Source organism: Lasioglossum baleicum, chromosome 12 (genome assembly GCF_051020765.1).
Source record: "Lasioglossum baleicum chromosome 12, iyLasBale1, whole genome shotgun sequence".
Taxonomy (NCBI): domain Eukaryota; kingdom Metazoa; phylum Arthropoda; class Insecta; order Hymenoptera; family Halictidae; genus Lasioglossum; species Lasioglossum baleicum.
Window position 1 is genome coordinate 7,224,879 of NC_134940.1, and position 16,580 is coordinate 7,241,458.

The window sequence follows — 16,580 nt, forward strand, 5'->3', positions numbered from 1 at the left end:
CCTAATATGGTTAATAGGTTGAAAATAATATCACAGTATTTTTAAATTCTACTAATGTGTTTACCGATTCAAATTACATCTACTCCTTTTCTTTCCTAATATGGTAAATAGGTTGAAAATAATGTCACAGTATTTTTAAATTCTACTAATGTGTTTACTGTTTTAAATTAAACCTACTCACTTTCTTTCCTAATATGGTAAATGGGTTGAAAATAATATCACAGTATTTTTAAATTCTACTAATGTGTTTACCGATTCAAATTACACCTACTCCTTTTCTTTCCTAATATGGTAAATAGGTTGAAAATAATGTCACAGTATTTTTAAATTCTACTAATGTGTTTACTGTTTTAAATTAAACCTACTCACTTTCTTTCCTAATATGGTTAATAGGTTGAAAATAATGTTACAGTACTTTTAAATTCTACTAATGTGTTCACTGTTTTAAATTGAACCTACTCACTTTCTTTCCTAATATGGCAAATAGGTTGAAAATAATATAACAGTATTTCTAAATTTTTCTAATGTCCTTACCATTTTAAGCTGCATCTACTTATTTTTGTCACAAACGTATAAAATGCGCTGTCAGCTCATGACTGTTGTTAATTCGAGAGATTTGTGTCCACGTGTAGCACACACGCGAAAGTGCACGCAGAAACTCTGGAATCGCAAGGTTAGACGCAAAGGAAACGTTCCCTCGGGTAGCGGTAAAAAGCTTAAAGAAATGAAAATGTATATGACCATATCTTCCGCGATAATGTCGATGGATGACGACACTCTATTAACCCAGTGGCCCAAGGAATGATATAAAACGGAATTAAAAAGAACAGGGAAGGCCCTGGCGAGAGCCGACGACACGTGTACCGGGTGGCGGCGGAATAATTAAGCGAGAAGCTCGAGTGGCGACGACGTCGTCGTCGACGACGACGGAGAAGTGGTGCTCGTTAATGAAGCGATACACCAGAGACTCCGACAGACGACAAAATTCTGGGCGAAACTTCGCCAAAGAGCGTTTCGTTCCGAATATTCTTTGGCCGGAAGTGACGATAATGAACCAATTTCACGGTTCAATCTAGCTGCTCATCAAGAAAGACTGGACTTGTTTGGAATTAATTTAGCGATTTCAAGGCAACGAATGATTAATTATTATTTCAATTAGAGATCCTGACGTGCCTGACCGGCGCCCAAGCCGACGGAATGATTGACATAAATTCCTGTACAATTTAAATATAATCTGCCTGACTTTCTGTCGCAGAAAAAAATCTGCGTCAGCTTGTACAAGATTTTCGAAATATGATTTGGATGTTCCCTCGATTAATGCCGCCTTGTACTCTGCCGAACGTCACCGGCGCTTTAATTAACACCGCCATATATCATCGGACACTCGAAAGGGTGCGGCGACGGTTTGTATTTCATCGAGTTTTTGCAATCGTTGACAGGTCGACTGCGGAATCCGGAGGATTTGCAAGGAAGTGATGAATGGCAGAAAATAAGGAAACGAATATATTTCTGTCCCGAAAATAGGGGAGAGCCCGTTTGGCCAGCGAACGAAAGGGACAGCAGGGACGTGGGGGCCTTGTATACATATGTCATTAAACATCATTATTTTTAGATTCTCCACTTGGGAAAGGAACCGTGAAATATTTTCGTGTGTTACGATTCTTCCAGGAATTCCTGTCGGCGATCTGCCTGTGTTATGAAATATCAAACATCCTCAGTTCCGTCAGTATACTATCGGAAGCACTGAACAATTTTCTTAGGCTTTGATAAACACTAAATCTTTTTTTACGGTGCCAATAATGTCGATAGAAAAACTAACCAAGTTTTCAGGCTTATTTTATTTATGTTTGATGAAACACTTGTGAAGTAACAAACGTAATCGCTCGGAGAGTTACAACCAAAAAATGGACACTCTCTATCGGAACACCGAGGTAAAACCTCTCGTTTGAAATAACGTGGTACATACGTTGTATTTCCGAACCACTAACAGGGGGATAACCGCAAATCCACTTGACATCGGCGGGTAGGAAGTAGCCACGAAACTTTAATCTCCGTAGATAGATAATTCGACCGCAGTCGGAACAGGACGTCAGACAGTCTCTTAAGTCACCTCTGGCGTGCTGCTACTTATAAATGAACGTTTCGGGGCCACGTGCCGCGGGCGATACACGGTTAATGCGATCTTTACGTTTATGGAATGTTGCTCGTAAAGATTCGTGACGGGAATAGCCGTGGACATTGACACGCGGACGGGTATGACAGCTCGCTCGTAAAGAACAATTGCCCTACCGAATTTCCCTGAACAAATCCTCGAACTTTCGCTAATAAACTGGAGCCGCACGTGCAGTTCCGTTTATAACTGGACGAACTAAATTAAAAGCAGAATCTCGCGAAGAGCGGAAATAATTCAGGTGTCCACAGCGTTGGTTCCAGATGACAATATAAATAGCGTTTACCAATTGCTTGATTTTCTTCTACGTATTTTAAGCTGTCGACGTGTTATTTCCAATTGATTAAAGTGATTGAGGAAAGAGATCATTTGCTGATTCAATTCGTTTATCGTATTTTAAGTAAGTAAAATTGACAGTTTATCTGGAAGATGGCAACAAGTTGTTACAAATAATAGAAATTATATCGTTGAATAATATTAAACATATATTTTTATAAATTGGTTCAAACGTTTTCTTTAAACTACGAAAGAACTTGCTGATAGACTTCAACTGCTAGAAAGGAATAAAGCATCTGCTTGGAGAAGAAGCGCTAAATCTGTCTGCAAAGATCATCGAAACACGCGGCAGAGACGCCTTTAATTGCCATTGCTTTTCGCGCGCGCGCGTGTCCTTTCATGCAGCTTCATTCATTAGCGCTAACCAGGAGAGCTCGGAGGTGCATCACCGTGCAGATCCAACGACGGAGGAGGGGAAAAATCGACTTGGTGCATCGATCCGAGTGCTTGTTGCACCGAATACAGCCCGCGCGCCGGAGACGCAGAGCAGCCGGGATAACGCGCTCTAGCTGACAACGGACAAGGGAGAACTGCCAACTATTCGAGCGAAGAATTCTCATTTCATTCTCTTTTCGGAAGATCAACCGTGACAGACAACCTTCCTGGTTACGGCACTGTTATACCCTAAACTTAGCCGGATTTCTTTACGCGAAACGCAGCTCGGAACTTACGACGCATTCAACGTGAACTCGCGCTCTCTTGATCCGAATTTAGAAAGCTCGAACCATCGCATCGCTATTAACAATATTTAGTGGAGACGGGTTCATTTCACGCTAGACCATGCAGCTTCATTTTTCAATAAAACTTCAATTTTAGCACTAGAACTACCGAGCACTGCTTTATAATAGAAGTTGGCAAACCCGCCGCCTGTTTTTAATCCAGCCGGCGAGGTTAATGAACAGGAAAAAGTACATCAAATTAAAAAAAGAAAACATGTAAAAATGTCACTTCCTATTAAAAAAATTTTCAACCTGTCTTTTTGTTGCTCTATGAGTAGAAATATCTTTGAGTTTGCTTTTCCAAAAAAGGTTTGCCGACCCCTGCCTTACAATAATGACAAAATTGCATTTATTCAGACTTCGTACCAGTTTTGTTTAAATATGTACCTACTTCAATGAGAGAAGTTCGCTAAAACAATTTCTCAGTAAAACGTATTTATAATTTTAATATTTCTAAAGAACAAATCAGGAGCAGGTAATTTTGACTCATCCGGTAGCTCTAGCGTTAAACCATTTTGACCATTTTGCTGTTTTAAATTATACATTCCCATTTTTACCATAAATTCATAAAATCCGCAGTGTTAATAAAATATTCTATTAGCTGCTCTACTGCGTAAACATTATGTTCACCACGCGCCATTTCGTGTTCCAGATCGAGACATTAGTTTCGGAAACAGATGTTAATTATCTGCAGTGTTAAACAGAATGTTTTTCGTAGTAGTAGTTACGCTTTAATCAGAACTTACCACATAGAGCAATATTTTCCTATTAAACACGCACGCTCTCCCATTAACCCGTTATGGAGGCAGTCGGAGCCAGCCAGACTCATTTGGCAACGAGAAAAAGAATGGAAAATTATGCCCCATGAATGTTACCTAATCTTGGAACAATTATTTCCGATTACCCAAAGATTTTTCTAATAATCTTCTTATATTTTAATACTCGCGCGTGAAAGCATTCGCCGTTAAGTGAACACACAACAAACAGATTTCCCCGTTGCTTATTAAATTTACAATCAATTTCCCCGCAAATGTGAGAGCTGCAAGCTGTAATGTATATAGAAACAATATTAAATTAAATGAAACGACGTTTCCGTCCTGCACGTGTATCCGTTTTAGCGGGAGTTTTAATTAAATTCCATATTAATTGGACGTTACACTGCATTATCGTTCCACAGGACTATCGTAACGTCACACGGGGCAGTTTGTATTCATAAAACTCCGGAACAATAAAATTTCCGCAAGTTACACAGCCCCGCGGAAGTTATCGACGTGCGCACACCTCGGTGATACGAATAAAATTGAACAGTTCCCTCGTACCCGATAAATTAACAATCCAGTCAATCGGCGAACGCGTTAATACCGATTCGAAACCGAAATTCCGCCGGTGTTAATGCCACGGTTACTTCGAGGATGGTATTTAGAAATAAATACATTCCGCTTCGGTCCTCGCGACAACGACGCGCTTCTACGCCAGACGCTTCGTTTTCTACGATCGCACACTTCCGACTTAATTTATCGCGACACGCGAAACGACTACGCGTTCCCCTACGAGGACCTAGGTGTTACATTTGTTTCACTTGTTTCTGTTACCAGGATTTATACCATTAAACCGCCGAGCGAACTGGACCGCACTAAAATTACACGTTTGTCAGAAATGGAATATATATGCTCCGCGGAAATCAAAAGTCTCCGAAACTATAGTCCCTTAATAGCGTATAAATTGTACCGTTAAATAATTTATGGTTATTTCAAGTATCCGCGTCGTTGTAGCTGAAAATGGACGAGATGAATGTGCCTCAGAGAAAAGATGCCTAATTATTAGACTACGGACTTCATGCATTTATTATTAAAAATATTTAAGGACATGAATCTATTAGTTACAGCTTATTAGGATGATCGAAAGGAGAATACAATTTCTATTTGGCTCCTGTGTCCTGCAATCAATCCAAACATTTCTCATTTTGCATAAAAATCTTCGTTTAACGATGGAATTGTCGAAAAACGACTTACTGTGATCAACTAATATTTTTGGGGTTCTGAATTCGTTCTTGTTATAAATTATGCGAAACGTGCCGTTTAACATAAAGCAGTAGAAATGAATGGCGAGCGCAGACAGATGGGACGTCCTAATTTTAATTGAAATAAAAATTTAATTTCAGAAGGCTGCCCGATAAGGCGAATTTCACGCAGTGGTTGTTCGGGGAATTTGAGGAGTGGCGTAATTGGAAATTCACGTTGCATTCCGGTAAAGGATATTGAAAAGGTTTCCATCTTTTCTAATTGATCGCGCGAACCTGTGGATTTCGGAGCTCCGAATATTAATTCCTCCTAGGGAAATTAATCCAGTAATACCTTGTACAATAATCATTTATTAGTGTGCAAATAAGTTCCTTCCCCCCCTTTTCTACGATCATAACTTCTGACCGAATTCGAATTACTACCCGATTTTGGTGCCGTCTGAAAGAGCGTTCTCTTAGTTTTATGAAGAGTCATGATGAGCGCTCTAAAAGTTTCCAGTCCTGTGCAACAATTTCAAGCAATATGACGTGCGAGAAGCATCATTTGCGTCACTGCTTTTTTTTGAAAATCAGCTGTTGAAGCTACTGAAATGGTTTGTGCGGCACTGGGAGAGAACGCTGTATCTTACAAAACATGCTAAAAGTGGTACCAAAGATTTAAAGCCGGAAATTTTAATTTGGAAGTCGACGATCGTTCAGGTGCACCGAGAAAGTTCGATGACGGTGAGTTAGAGGAATTGCTCAACGAAAATCCGATCCAGACGCAAGAAGAATTGGCAAAAAAATTGGGAGTCACCAGGCAAAATTTGATTACATTTTATGTACGTAAAATGTAATAAAATCTTGAATTTTGAAAAAGAAGGGGAAGAACTTACTTGCACACCTAATAGCTTCGAGTACAATGTTTGTTATTGTTTAGACGGCGGACTTTATGCAATTCTGACGAAACCGAGGAGATTAAATTGGAAACTGTATACAGAATTTACAATTGCAACAACTTGTATTTTCTGGAACACAGAACTGAAGACCTGCACCTAAATTGCTTGACATAAACTCCCACGTGCTTCAGCAGCACAGTCAACTTCATCAGTAACAAATTAGCATTGTACACGCCACATTTCTATAGAAGTTCGTAAGCGGCTAATTGTATCATAACTTTTATTCAAGTAGTTTCTAAGCGGTCGTAGTCTCGCGGAAGCTGATGAAAAACGAAAGCAGCTTAATTGTACTTTTACATTGCTGCCGGTGAATTCATTATACGTATGCTAATATTCTGCACATTTGAAACCCGAAGACTACAAACTAATTGTAAGCTGAACCGTATATTGTACAAAATAAGAACACCAACACAAGAATATTTGTTTTATTTCCATGGAAAGCGGAAATTTGATTTCTGTGTGGGTAGAAATTGAAAGTTTTCTCGATATCTCTCAATACTTCGGCGAAGAAGAATCCATGAATATTTTTCTGTCTCTGGATACAAGTGCGGTACATATATGGATGGCATTATTTATGCCACAATGAAACGAGGTTTCGCAGAGGATAACAATACTCTTCCATATAATCTTCCTTATAATGGCAAACAATTGTATATTATTTACTGTCCATGGTAGAAGAAATAAACTGATCAGTAGAAGTTCGAAATTAATGAAAAATTCTAAAAAATGAAGATGTCAATATATGATTTTTCCTCTACTAAAATCATTCAGGAAAAATAACATTCGATTTAGTTTCTGTTTCTTGCAATCGATGCAGACAATTTTTATTTTGCATAAAGATCCGCAGTCTAGTGGTCAGTGCAGAGTATCTTTAGAAAGGTGTCAAGAAACTGATGTCTAAATACAAGGTAGCATAAAATGGACAGACAGAGAGACAGAGACAGAGAGAGGGGGAAGCGCATTTGCATATACAATCGAAAGTTCCTCGAGGCAAGCTCCGGGGTCCATGACACTTCCGTGTTGCAATTGATATTGCATCACGATGCGAGTTAAGCGTTGCATCAAAGGATTGCTTATATGTATGTACCACTAATTGACAAATAATGTGTTACGAGAATATATATGATCTCCTCGGATGAATCCTCTCGTTGCAAATGTTTTATGTACTCTTTGAAAGATCTGCAAGGATCTGCAGCTTAATTATAAATATTACACCTACGATGAAACCATGTAGTACTATAGAGAATAATCTAGCCGACAGGACATAAACAACCGATGCTGTATCAAACAGCGAGGTCATCTTCCACTGTCGAGCCGTGTAGTCATTTTAATCTGTTTCCTGTTTTCGATGAAACCAGAAACACTGAAAGCGATCAATACATAGATCACGACACCTGGACATTGTCCAACAGTAACATTCCAAAAATTAATAGACGACAATTCACTTTTCATCATCATACAATCTCTCAGTTTCATTCTCGAACTTGTTCCCATTCTTTATAGAATCTCTTCCATTTTCTTCGTTTATTTACAGCCCTCGTGGAGTTGATAGAAGTATTCGACTAAAACTAACAACAATTTATTATGATTTTCTTGTCCCCTTAATAATATTAGGTTGGAGGGAAAGTTCTGTTGTATTTGAATGAAGGAGTTAATTTTGCTTGTAGATCCAAAACGCACGTTGCCAGTGAGTCATTGGGAAATAGTGGAAATTATATTTTGATAGATTGATTCAAATGTATTCTTTAAAATACGCGACAGAACTTTCCCTCCAACCTAATATATGTATACAGACCAGTAATCGAAAGAATTGATTTGTTGCAACTGACGCATCTCCATTTTGCACAAGGGCGAGCTATCATTCACGCGTCACATATGACTTTTTCTCGCGCACTGTCCATTTATTCCGGAAATTTCGACTGGGAGGACGATCGACGAGGATCGACAGCGAAATTCGAGAACTCGTTACCCCGTGGATAGAAGAACGGTGAATAATTCGGTGTTTTCAATTTTCTGGAAATCTTATTGCAACGTAACAGGCGACACGATCCAAACTTCCAGGGAGTCGTCGTTCCAGGAAATGGCGCGGAAGTTTCCTGCTGCTACGGTACCATCTCGCAGAAATAAATTATTCTTTTTCTCTTTGGAACCTTTACCGTTGTGAACACCGGTCCATCAATTTTGCAGTAAATTGCATTTCCTTCGGCTGTTCTTTCAACGTGTAATTGTTACGGATACGGACAGATTAAATTAGTCTTCTGCATTCTACGAATAGTATTCCCGAATCTCTCGGTTCCACTTTCTTTCTTTTCTCGTATAAATGATGAGAATAGAATGATTCTCCTTGTGGAATATTCTAGAACTTCAGATTCTAATTTCCGGCAGGCACAGTTTAAATGTCAGGCGGTCGAGTGGATGGCGACATGGGTACACGAGAGAGAGACACGCGTAGGTGCATTCTCTCGTTTATACAACAATTGACAGTGAAGGTTCCGACATGGTTATAAAATTTGTGATGTGCATTTACGTGGATTTTTCTGTGAAGATATTATGGACCACTGTGTACGAACTATTTACACCACCGCTCAAAAATATCCGGACACTTGCGAAATGTATAATAGCAACGCATAAAAGTTACGTAAGCATCTACAATAGTGACTAAAATCGATTTTTATTACTTTCTTATGGAATATCTAACGTTTTAAGTTATGAACTACCTACACTAACGAGCATGACTGATTCAACACACTTTAGATCAGAATACATAACTATTTTATGAATGGACCAAACGACTTCAATTTCTCTGTAAGGCTAGAAGAATTAGTTTACTAAATGACATCTAGAAAATATTTCGAAAAAATGCATTTGATCGGAATTGCGAAGAAAATAGTAAAAATTGATTTTTACTATTTTTTTAGCTGAACCAATAACGAAAATTTAAAAGATGTGTTTGGTCCACTCGTATAAATGATATACGCTCTGAAAATTTGATTGGAATTGGTTTACAAGCTATAAATGATCAAAAGTGATAAAAATTACAATTTTTCAAGATTTTCGGCCTTTTTACCACTTTTGATCGTATGTGCATTTTTTCAAAATATTTTTTAGACGTCATTTACTAAACCAATTCTTCTAGCCTTACAGAGAAATTGAAGTCGTTTGGTCCATTCATAAAAAAGTTATTCTGATTTAAAGTGTGTTGAATCAGTTATGCTCGTTAGTGTATGTGGAAACTTACCAATATTAGGCCAAGATTAAATACTAAATATTACCGCTTGCACTAATCGCATGAATCTTTCTACTAGTTTTTTATTCTGTTAATATTTCATTATTAGTATTTGTATTGAAAAATTCTCTGAATTCGCTCTACACCTTAGAAGTGAAACAAAGAGAAACTTGAAATCCTTTCAAGCACCGAGACCGTTGTATTTTTATGAATAGAAATTATAATATATTATTGAGAAATATTAAAAGTGACAAAATTGTTCTAAATATTTTTCCTACTAACTTCAACTACGTTTTTTAGAGAACAAGAAAGTGTCCGGACACTTTTGAGCGGTAGCGTATAAGTAGGTACGTTCAGGTTGTTTCTAATAAAAATCTTTAGAGCTGGATTCGATATTTCCCTGCAGAAACGAGACTCTCGAACCTGTAAAAGGACGCGTGGACCACAGCGCGGCGTGAAACGAATCTTGGTCGAAGCTTAAAACGGATCAACCGGCTATTCCGTGCGCGGAGGGCTGGCATAAAGGGCGGAAGGAAGGAAGAACGGAAAAGGAAGGAAGGAAAAGTCCGCGGGAACGACACGTTCGTAGATTTTATCTACGACTTGATGTTGAACAACGCGCAACACGATATTCCGCGTTACGCTTACGAGCTCTCCGTTAAAGCTGGCGCGCCACACGTGCGCTGAATGCGAGCGGACTCGTAAATACACTCCGCGCGGATTAACACGCGGCCGTCACGTGGCACGTGTGTTCCACCCCTTTCCCACCCCCTTCTCCCTTCAACCCCTTCACGTCACTCTTTCTCTCCTGCCCGAATACACCCGTAGAGTGGGTGGCCCGGGGTGAGGGAGGGAATTCGAAAAAAAAAAACAAACGCGTTGAGTTATGTCGTTGGACCGAAAACACGGCAAGTTGCGAATTCGCCACCTTCCCAGGATTAATACGATGCATCCGCGTAATGCACTCGCGATGCATGGCGGTCCTGCGCCTCCCGGCATTGTTTCTTTCCGTCTCTTATCGGGGAATACGTTAGCGACAATGGTGACACGCGGGCAATGCGACAAATGTGTCGAAACAGTGACAACGCGTGATGTACATACGGATCTCTAGGTGACCGTTGCGTTCCGTTTGATGGATCATTGCGAGAGTATCGGCGGGACTCTTGTGTATCGTGGTTTATTAGGTCACCTACCCATCGGCCGCGATAACCATCGATTTAACAACCCCTCGAGAGTGTCCGGAACGAAAGATTTACGAGTTACTTTCTTCGAGACCGTTGAAAGCTGCGAGGAGATTCGTGGATTCGCGTTGGAAGTTTCTCAGTTTTTGAATTTCAATGATCCCCATTCGATTTTCATTTTTTATCATTTATGTAGTAGCTCTTCGGTACGATGGTCGTTGAGCTGACAATATTTATGCAAGTTACTGTTTTTCTCAGTAAAAGTTCATTCTGGTAATTGAACGATTCCTCATTCTAAAAGCCACGTAGAAGTATCGTTAATCCATTAATCTAGTGGTGAAATTGGAGCAAATGATCATTAAAATACAAAAAAATTACCCTAATAAGTAATCCATAAACTACTTAAACATGTATAATTTATTTTTGTTCCTGAATCTATGGGCGAGCTGTACCCATGATTTTTTCGTTCAATAAATAAAATACAATACAAAATGGTACAACAAATTCGGTAGGCGTTAAAATAAATTGGATACCAACATAAATTGATTATGTTCCGAATTGAAAATCACGCTGTAAATAATAACGAGGCGAAATTTCGGAGAAATAAATACCTAAGTGATTCAAGGAAACATCAACGAAGTGCACCCACTTCAGAGGGTCGAGGCTAAGTCGTTCATGGAAACGTACCTGGCTCGATTATTACAGACGACTGGGTTTCCGTTGGAACGATACATGAACGCAGAGGGATTTTAGACCGAGAATGGGTGCTTGAAGAGCAAATCCGGTTATCCAGAAGTGCGACTGCATATTTTATACCTTGTATAATCGAGACCAAAAAATGAAAGAACGCTTTTACGATTTCCCGGCTGAAAATCTGCGGATAGTAGCTACAACAAAAAAAGAACCAGTCTCGGTAAATGGTAAAATGATCTGCCAGTCGAAAGAATCGGGTTATCTCGTTCGAAGAAGAATACGAATGCGAAATTGCCAAGGATGATGACCTTGACAACAAAATTTGAAAAAAGTCATCGAAAAATCAGGTGACTCCTTCTCTATGAAAATTTACCGAAATCAAGTATTAGCCCCGGGATAGTGAGTCCATTTTGACCCAGTGTTACAAACGTACAATATATCCCATAATTCAAAGCGAGACCCGGCGAACGGTGACTTCGAGGTCAACGAACACCGCGGAATAGAGTCCCAGAGCGTCCATTCATCGCGCGGGGTAAATGAAGCGGCAGTTTACGCCCGTGAACTCGATTTCCGACAAAACGAACGACCTTTCATTTGCGCACAAGGACTTCATTACCACGCCCGTCGAAACGACACCTCTGTAGCAGCAGCAGCAACGATTATACACGCGAAAAATCCACGAGTTCGAAAACCGAGGTTCCCAAGCTGAAATCCAAGGTCAAAAACCTAAAAATCCCACAGGTTAAAATCAGGCAAGAAGCTATCCGATAGGCTACTCGGTGGCTACCTGTGGCTGTGTCATCCTCGCTCACCCTTTAATTCACCTGGCAGGGATCATCAGAGCCTGCAGGAGGCAACTTACCTAGGCCACATGTTGGGTCATTCCATCAGCTCGGCGAAGGTGTTCAATCTTCTCTGCCCGTTCACCCGGTCGTAAATCAGCGTAGAATCACTCGTGGGACAGCACACACAAACGGTCACTGACACTCGGTGCTATAGATCCCGGATCAAACGGCAGAGAAAGGCGGTACTCGATTTCAGCTCGATACCCGGGTTAAACGGGGTCGACAGTGGCGCCAATCGCCAAGGTCGCCTCGGGAGCAAGGTCAACGTACTTCCGGCACTGATCGGCAGCGAGATCTACCCCTGATCACACTCTGCGTTCACCTTGGACGCAACAACTCCGCAGGTAGCCGAGCTACTTTAGCAAGCGCAGCTGACAGCCCAATCGGCTCCACGGTCCACCACTCACTGACAACAGTCCCTTCGTGACACTTGCCGCTTCCTTCTCGATTTTTCTCCCTCCTATCCTCCTCCTACTCCACGAGTAGGCTGCCGGCGTTCTGCTAGACCTCTCGCAGAGCTGATCTAGGCACCATCTAAACCGTTTTGCCCTTTTCGCATTGCTTCTAGCGATTAAGGTTTTTGATCGATCACGTTGATGAAATGTTGGTGTAGGTAGGGTAGATTGGTTAAAGGGTTTATCGTTGTTCAGGACTGATGCTCGATATGGTTCACAGTTGGACCAGACACGCTACTCTACGTGCTTTCGAGCCGGCGACGAGGTGTCAATGGCGGCCGATTCAAATTCGCTCCCCACGTGGCGGCGACGGTGTCGTCCTTGCGACTGCCGCCGACACGACGCCCGACGCCGGCCAATGCGTCGCCATCTTCCGGCCGCCGGCTAAATCTGTTTTAGTGAATCCGCCACTGCTACGAAATCAACGAAAATCCTTTTCATTCTCGTCTTCGCGGATTATTGCGATCTGTCTTCGATGCAATTGGCTAACAGAATGCTCGCCTCAGGATCCTGAAAAGGGTCAACCGGAAGGGCAGCGAATTTTGTGGTACAGTATCAAAACTGGCTATGTCCACCCGAACCACTTTTCAGACATTTATGAAGTTTAGCTTTTCAGATTTCAAATATACAGTAGAGAATCTCGATTATATTTCATTCATTCGTTCATAATCTCTTCGAACGAGGCTATTCATATAATTACGATCGAACTTCATCTACAGGTTAGTTCGTTTGATCGTTTTTAATTATCCGGGCCACTGATTTTCGAATTCTTCATCGTCTGAATACTTACCACAAAGGATTAGTTTGCGTTAAACCAAACTATACGCTACACGATTTACCGCACACTTCAATAAGGATGAAGCACTGAAGCTATGTAGTTAATTAATTAATTATTTATTTATTGATGCCGTAAACCTAGTTTGGTTTATATAGCATACATTATTATGACATTATATCTACAAAAAAATAGAGAAGTATATAAGTTGTTGTATTATCCGAACAATCATGTTCCATTAATTAGCACGGGTAATCGAAGGTCTACAGTATTGTAATATACTATATTCCAGTATATGTATTCATGATACTATTGCATACGAGAACGAAAACTAATGTCGAGCTTTCTGTTGCTTATTTCTCCGATAAAAATCATTTCAAGAAGAAATCACAGATTAAGTGCTCCTAGTTTTCAAGAGCTTCGCAATTTCGTGAAAATCAGTGGCACGCATTCCAATGTTGGCGAATAAAATGGGGGGAAAGAGAAGTATAAGATAGTAATGTAGGTCTCGCAATATTTCATTCTGACAGCGGTAATCGGTATTGAGCTGGAAAATAATATGAATAAAGTAAAGGTATAAATAGCTCTCCGGCCTGTTCCTTTTACTGCGCTGTGATTAGTACGCTTCGTATGAAAATGAGTCTGTCACCGGCTTCTACACATTAATAATCGGAAAAACGAAAAATTGAAAAAAAAACTCTGGCCAGGAAAATGTTCGTTTCAACATTGTTTAATTTATTTTTCGTGAATACTGTCACTCAATCTCTGGAATAAGACTCGGCGAGGCTGGCTGATTTAAAAATCGGATTTTATTTTAAAAATATTTGAAACATTGCGATAATAAACACGTCGCGTCGACTGACAGCGTTGGGATTAACTCGGAAGATCCGTTGCGTTGATAGCTATAATCAAGCACCGTGATGAAGACACAGAGTCATCATACCAAGCTGTCATCAATAATAGCCTCGGGTCGAAACAAATGCAGTGCGGCATGCATTATTTGTTACGTTAATGAATTACTCACTGGTGCAATCATCTATGAGGTAGCGACAGACATTTAAAGACAGATATGACGTGTTTCCACTCGACGAGGAATCGAATCTCGCAAGTTCGTGATCGCAGTACGTTACCTACCTCAATTATCGTTTTCTCGTTTCGCTACTTCGATCGTAAATCGTTCGAGCACAAGAAAGATAAGCTTCGATTCGATCGAGTTACGTCAACTGGGTTCACGATAACTTCTGCTTCTGTGGAAGCTGATGTAATAGCCAAGCAGCAGCTGCTTCATGGATGTAATCACTTTTAAAAACGCTCCCGTCAATGTCAAGATTTCTGGAGCAAGCGGGACTCAACCTATGAAGGCATCGTTGTGTTCATTAGAAGTCGTGTAGCATTGACATGTTGGCGCCATTATGACTCTTTAAATGCTTGCGACTGTTGCGGCTGCCTACGCTTTCATTTCACAGTCGACTATGCAAAACGCTGTAGAATGGAGTTGCAGAAAATTGTTTGCAATTTTTCTATTGGGTTGGCAAGAAAGTAATTTCGATATTTCAAGGTGAAATAATGAACTTTAATCAATAAAATATTTTCCATTTTGTTCGATGATCTTTTGCTATCTTTCTGGTAGCTTCACAATTCCGCGCTCATAAAACTGCTGACCCTTATCGGCAAAAAAACTGATCCAAGTGCGATTTCAGGTCATCATCGTTTCAACTTAATAAAATACCGAAATTAATTTCTCGCTAACCCAATACTACACATACCATATCGACAGGTTTATTTGATGTTCTTCGTCGATCAACCTGGTGATCTAGGTTTGTCTCGAAAGCCACAAGAAACTATTTCTTCTTTTCGACAGATTAGCCAATCACTTACACGCGTCGACTTCGGCTCAACTTTGTCCAAAGATTTCGAATGCGATCGCTGCAGAGAATACCAATGGAACGGACGGAATGTTTATTCATTCCTGAGCGTACGTTGTAATTGATGATATTAATGGGCACTCTTTACTTTCACGCCGTATCTGACTGGAATTATTTACCGATCGTAAACAGTGTCTGCGTACCAATAATAATCGGTTGTACGTAATAACACAGAGAGATAAAGTGAAAGAGAGAGAGAGAGAGGTTTATTAATAACGGCGGGCACGTTCTGCCGACTGAATAATCGAGCATTATAGACACGGCAATGAAGTTACGATCAGACGGTTATTGTTTCATCTAGCGATCGAAGGCCATAATGACCGCATCGGACGGGGCTTGATCAGGGTGCCAGCAAAAGCTGAAACATCTAATTACACGTCGGCTGCAACGGGCTCCCGCCTGTTTATTCCAATCTTTGACACCTCACTTTGCCGAGCAGTCGGAATTATTTTATCACGATGAAACACCGGCGCCCCAAGGTTTCATCGACTTAACGCCAGGCAATTTATTTACCGATGTCTAATCGAGACAATGAACAGCCGGCTGCTCGTTGAATAACTCGTTCTGCTCTAAAACCGTGACGATATTTTAATCTACGTACTTATTTATGCGTGACCATTCTCGCTCTGTACTAGATCGTGGCAAAAGCACTTCCATCGGTTGTTCGAAATTATTTTATCAATCCAGCCGGCGTCTCTGGAAATATTTCCGATGCAGTCTTCTTGTCGGAAAAACATTCCATGTTCGAATAAAAATTATTTTATGCATCAAGAAAAACCGGCCAGTCAAATTGAAACGAGAACAATAACTGAAATAATTTATTATTTATTTTTAACAAAGTGCCACCGCGAAATGTGTTGAATCTCTGCGATCTTTTCCGTGCAACATCTCTGAACAGATTACGACAATCGAAGAACGATAACCACCTAAATTCAATGCTGAGAAGACATCGCCTAACTTGAAGCTTATATCAAAGCGTGAAAGATATTAGACTCCACTTAGACTCCCAATAATGGTTTCCATTCTACATTCAACTCCGACAATTTCTCCGTTTCCATTCACCGTACAAAGCTTAACCATCTGATATTGGAAGCTGAGTCAACATTGACTCATACTACTTTCTGTAGTACTATATAGTATTATATAGTACTATATACTACTTTCTAAAGAAAAATTCCACATGTTTCGTAAACGACAGAACAAACGGTCTATTACATAAATAATAAATAACGTGGAATTAAATAAAATGTTATTTCCAGTGGTGGTAGCCTTTGTAGATCTGGAGTAAATAAAAATC

At 40.2% G+C, this 16,580-nt stretch overlaps 1 protein-coding gene across 4 annotated transcripts in view; it reads right to left on the minus strand.

The window, feature by feature from the left end:
* Mp (collagen XV/XVIII-type protein multiplexin) overlaps positions 1-12,920 on the minus strand; it is a 295,739-nt gene extending 282,819 nt beyond the window's left edge. For 3 of the 4 annotated variants that reach the window (XM_076435605.1, XM_076435604.1, XM_076435603.1), the window contains exon 1: positions 12,146-12,920. In XM_076435605.1, the coding sequence (XP_076291720.1) occupies positions 12,146-12,156 (11 nt within the window). In that variant the 5' untranslated portion in view covers positions 12,157-12,920. The remainder of the gene's footprint in view (positions 1-12,145) is intronic. The other variant, XM_076435602.1, reaches the window with a different exon arrangement.
* Between the last annotated feature and the right edge of the window lie 3,660 nt (positions 12,921-16,580).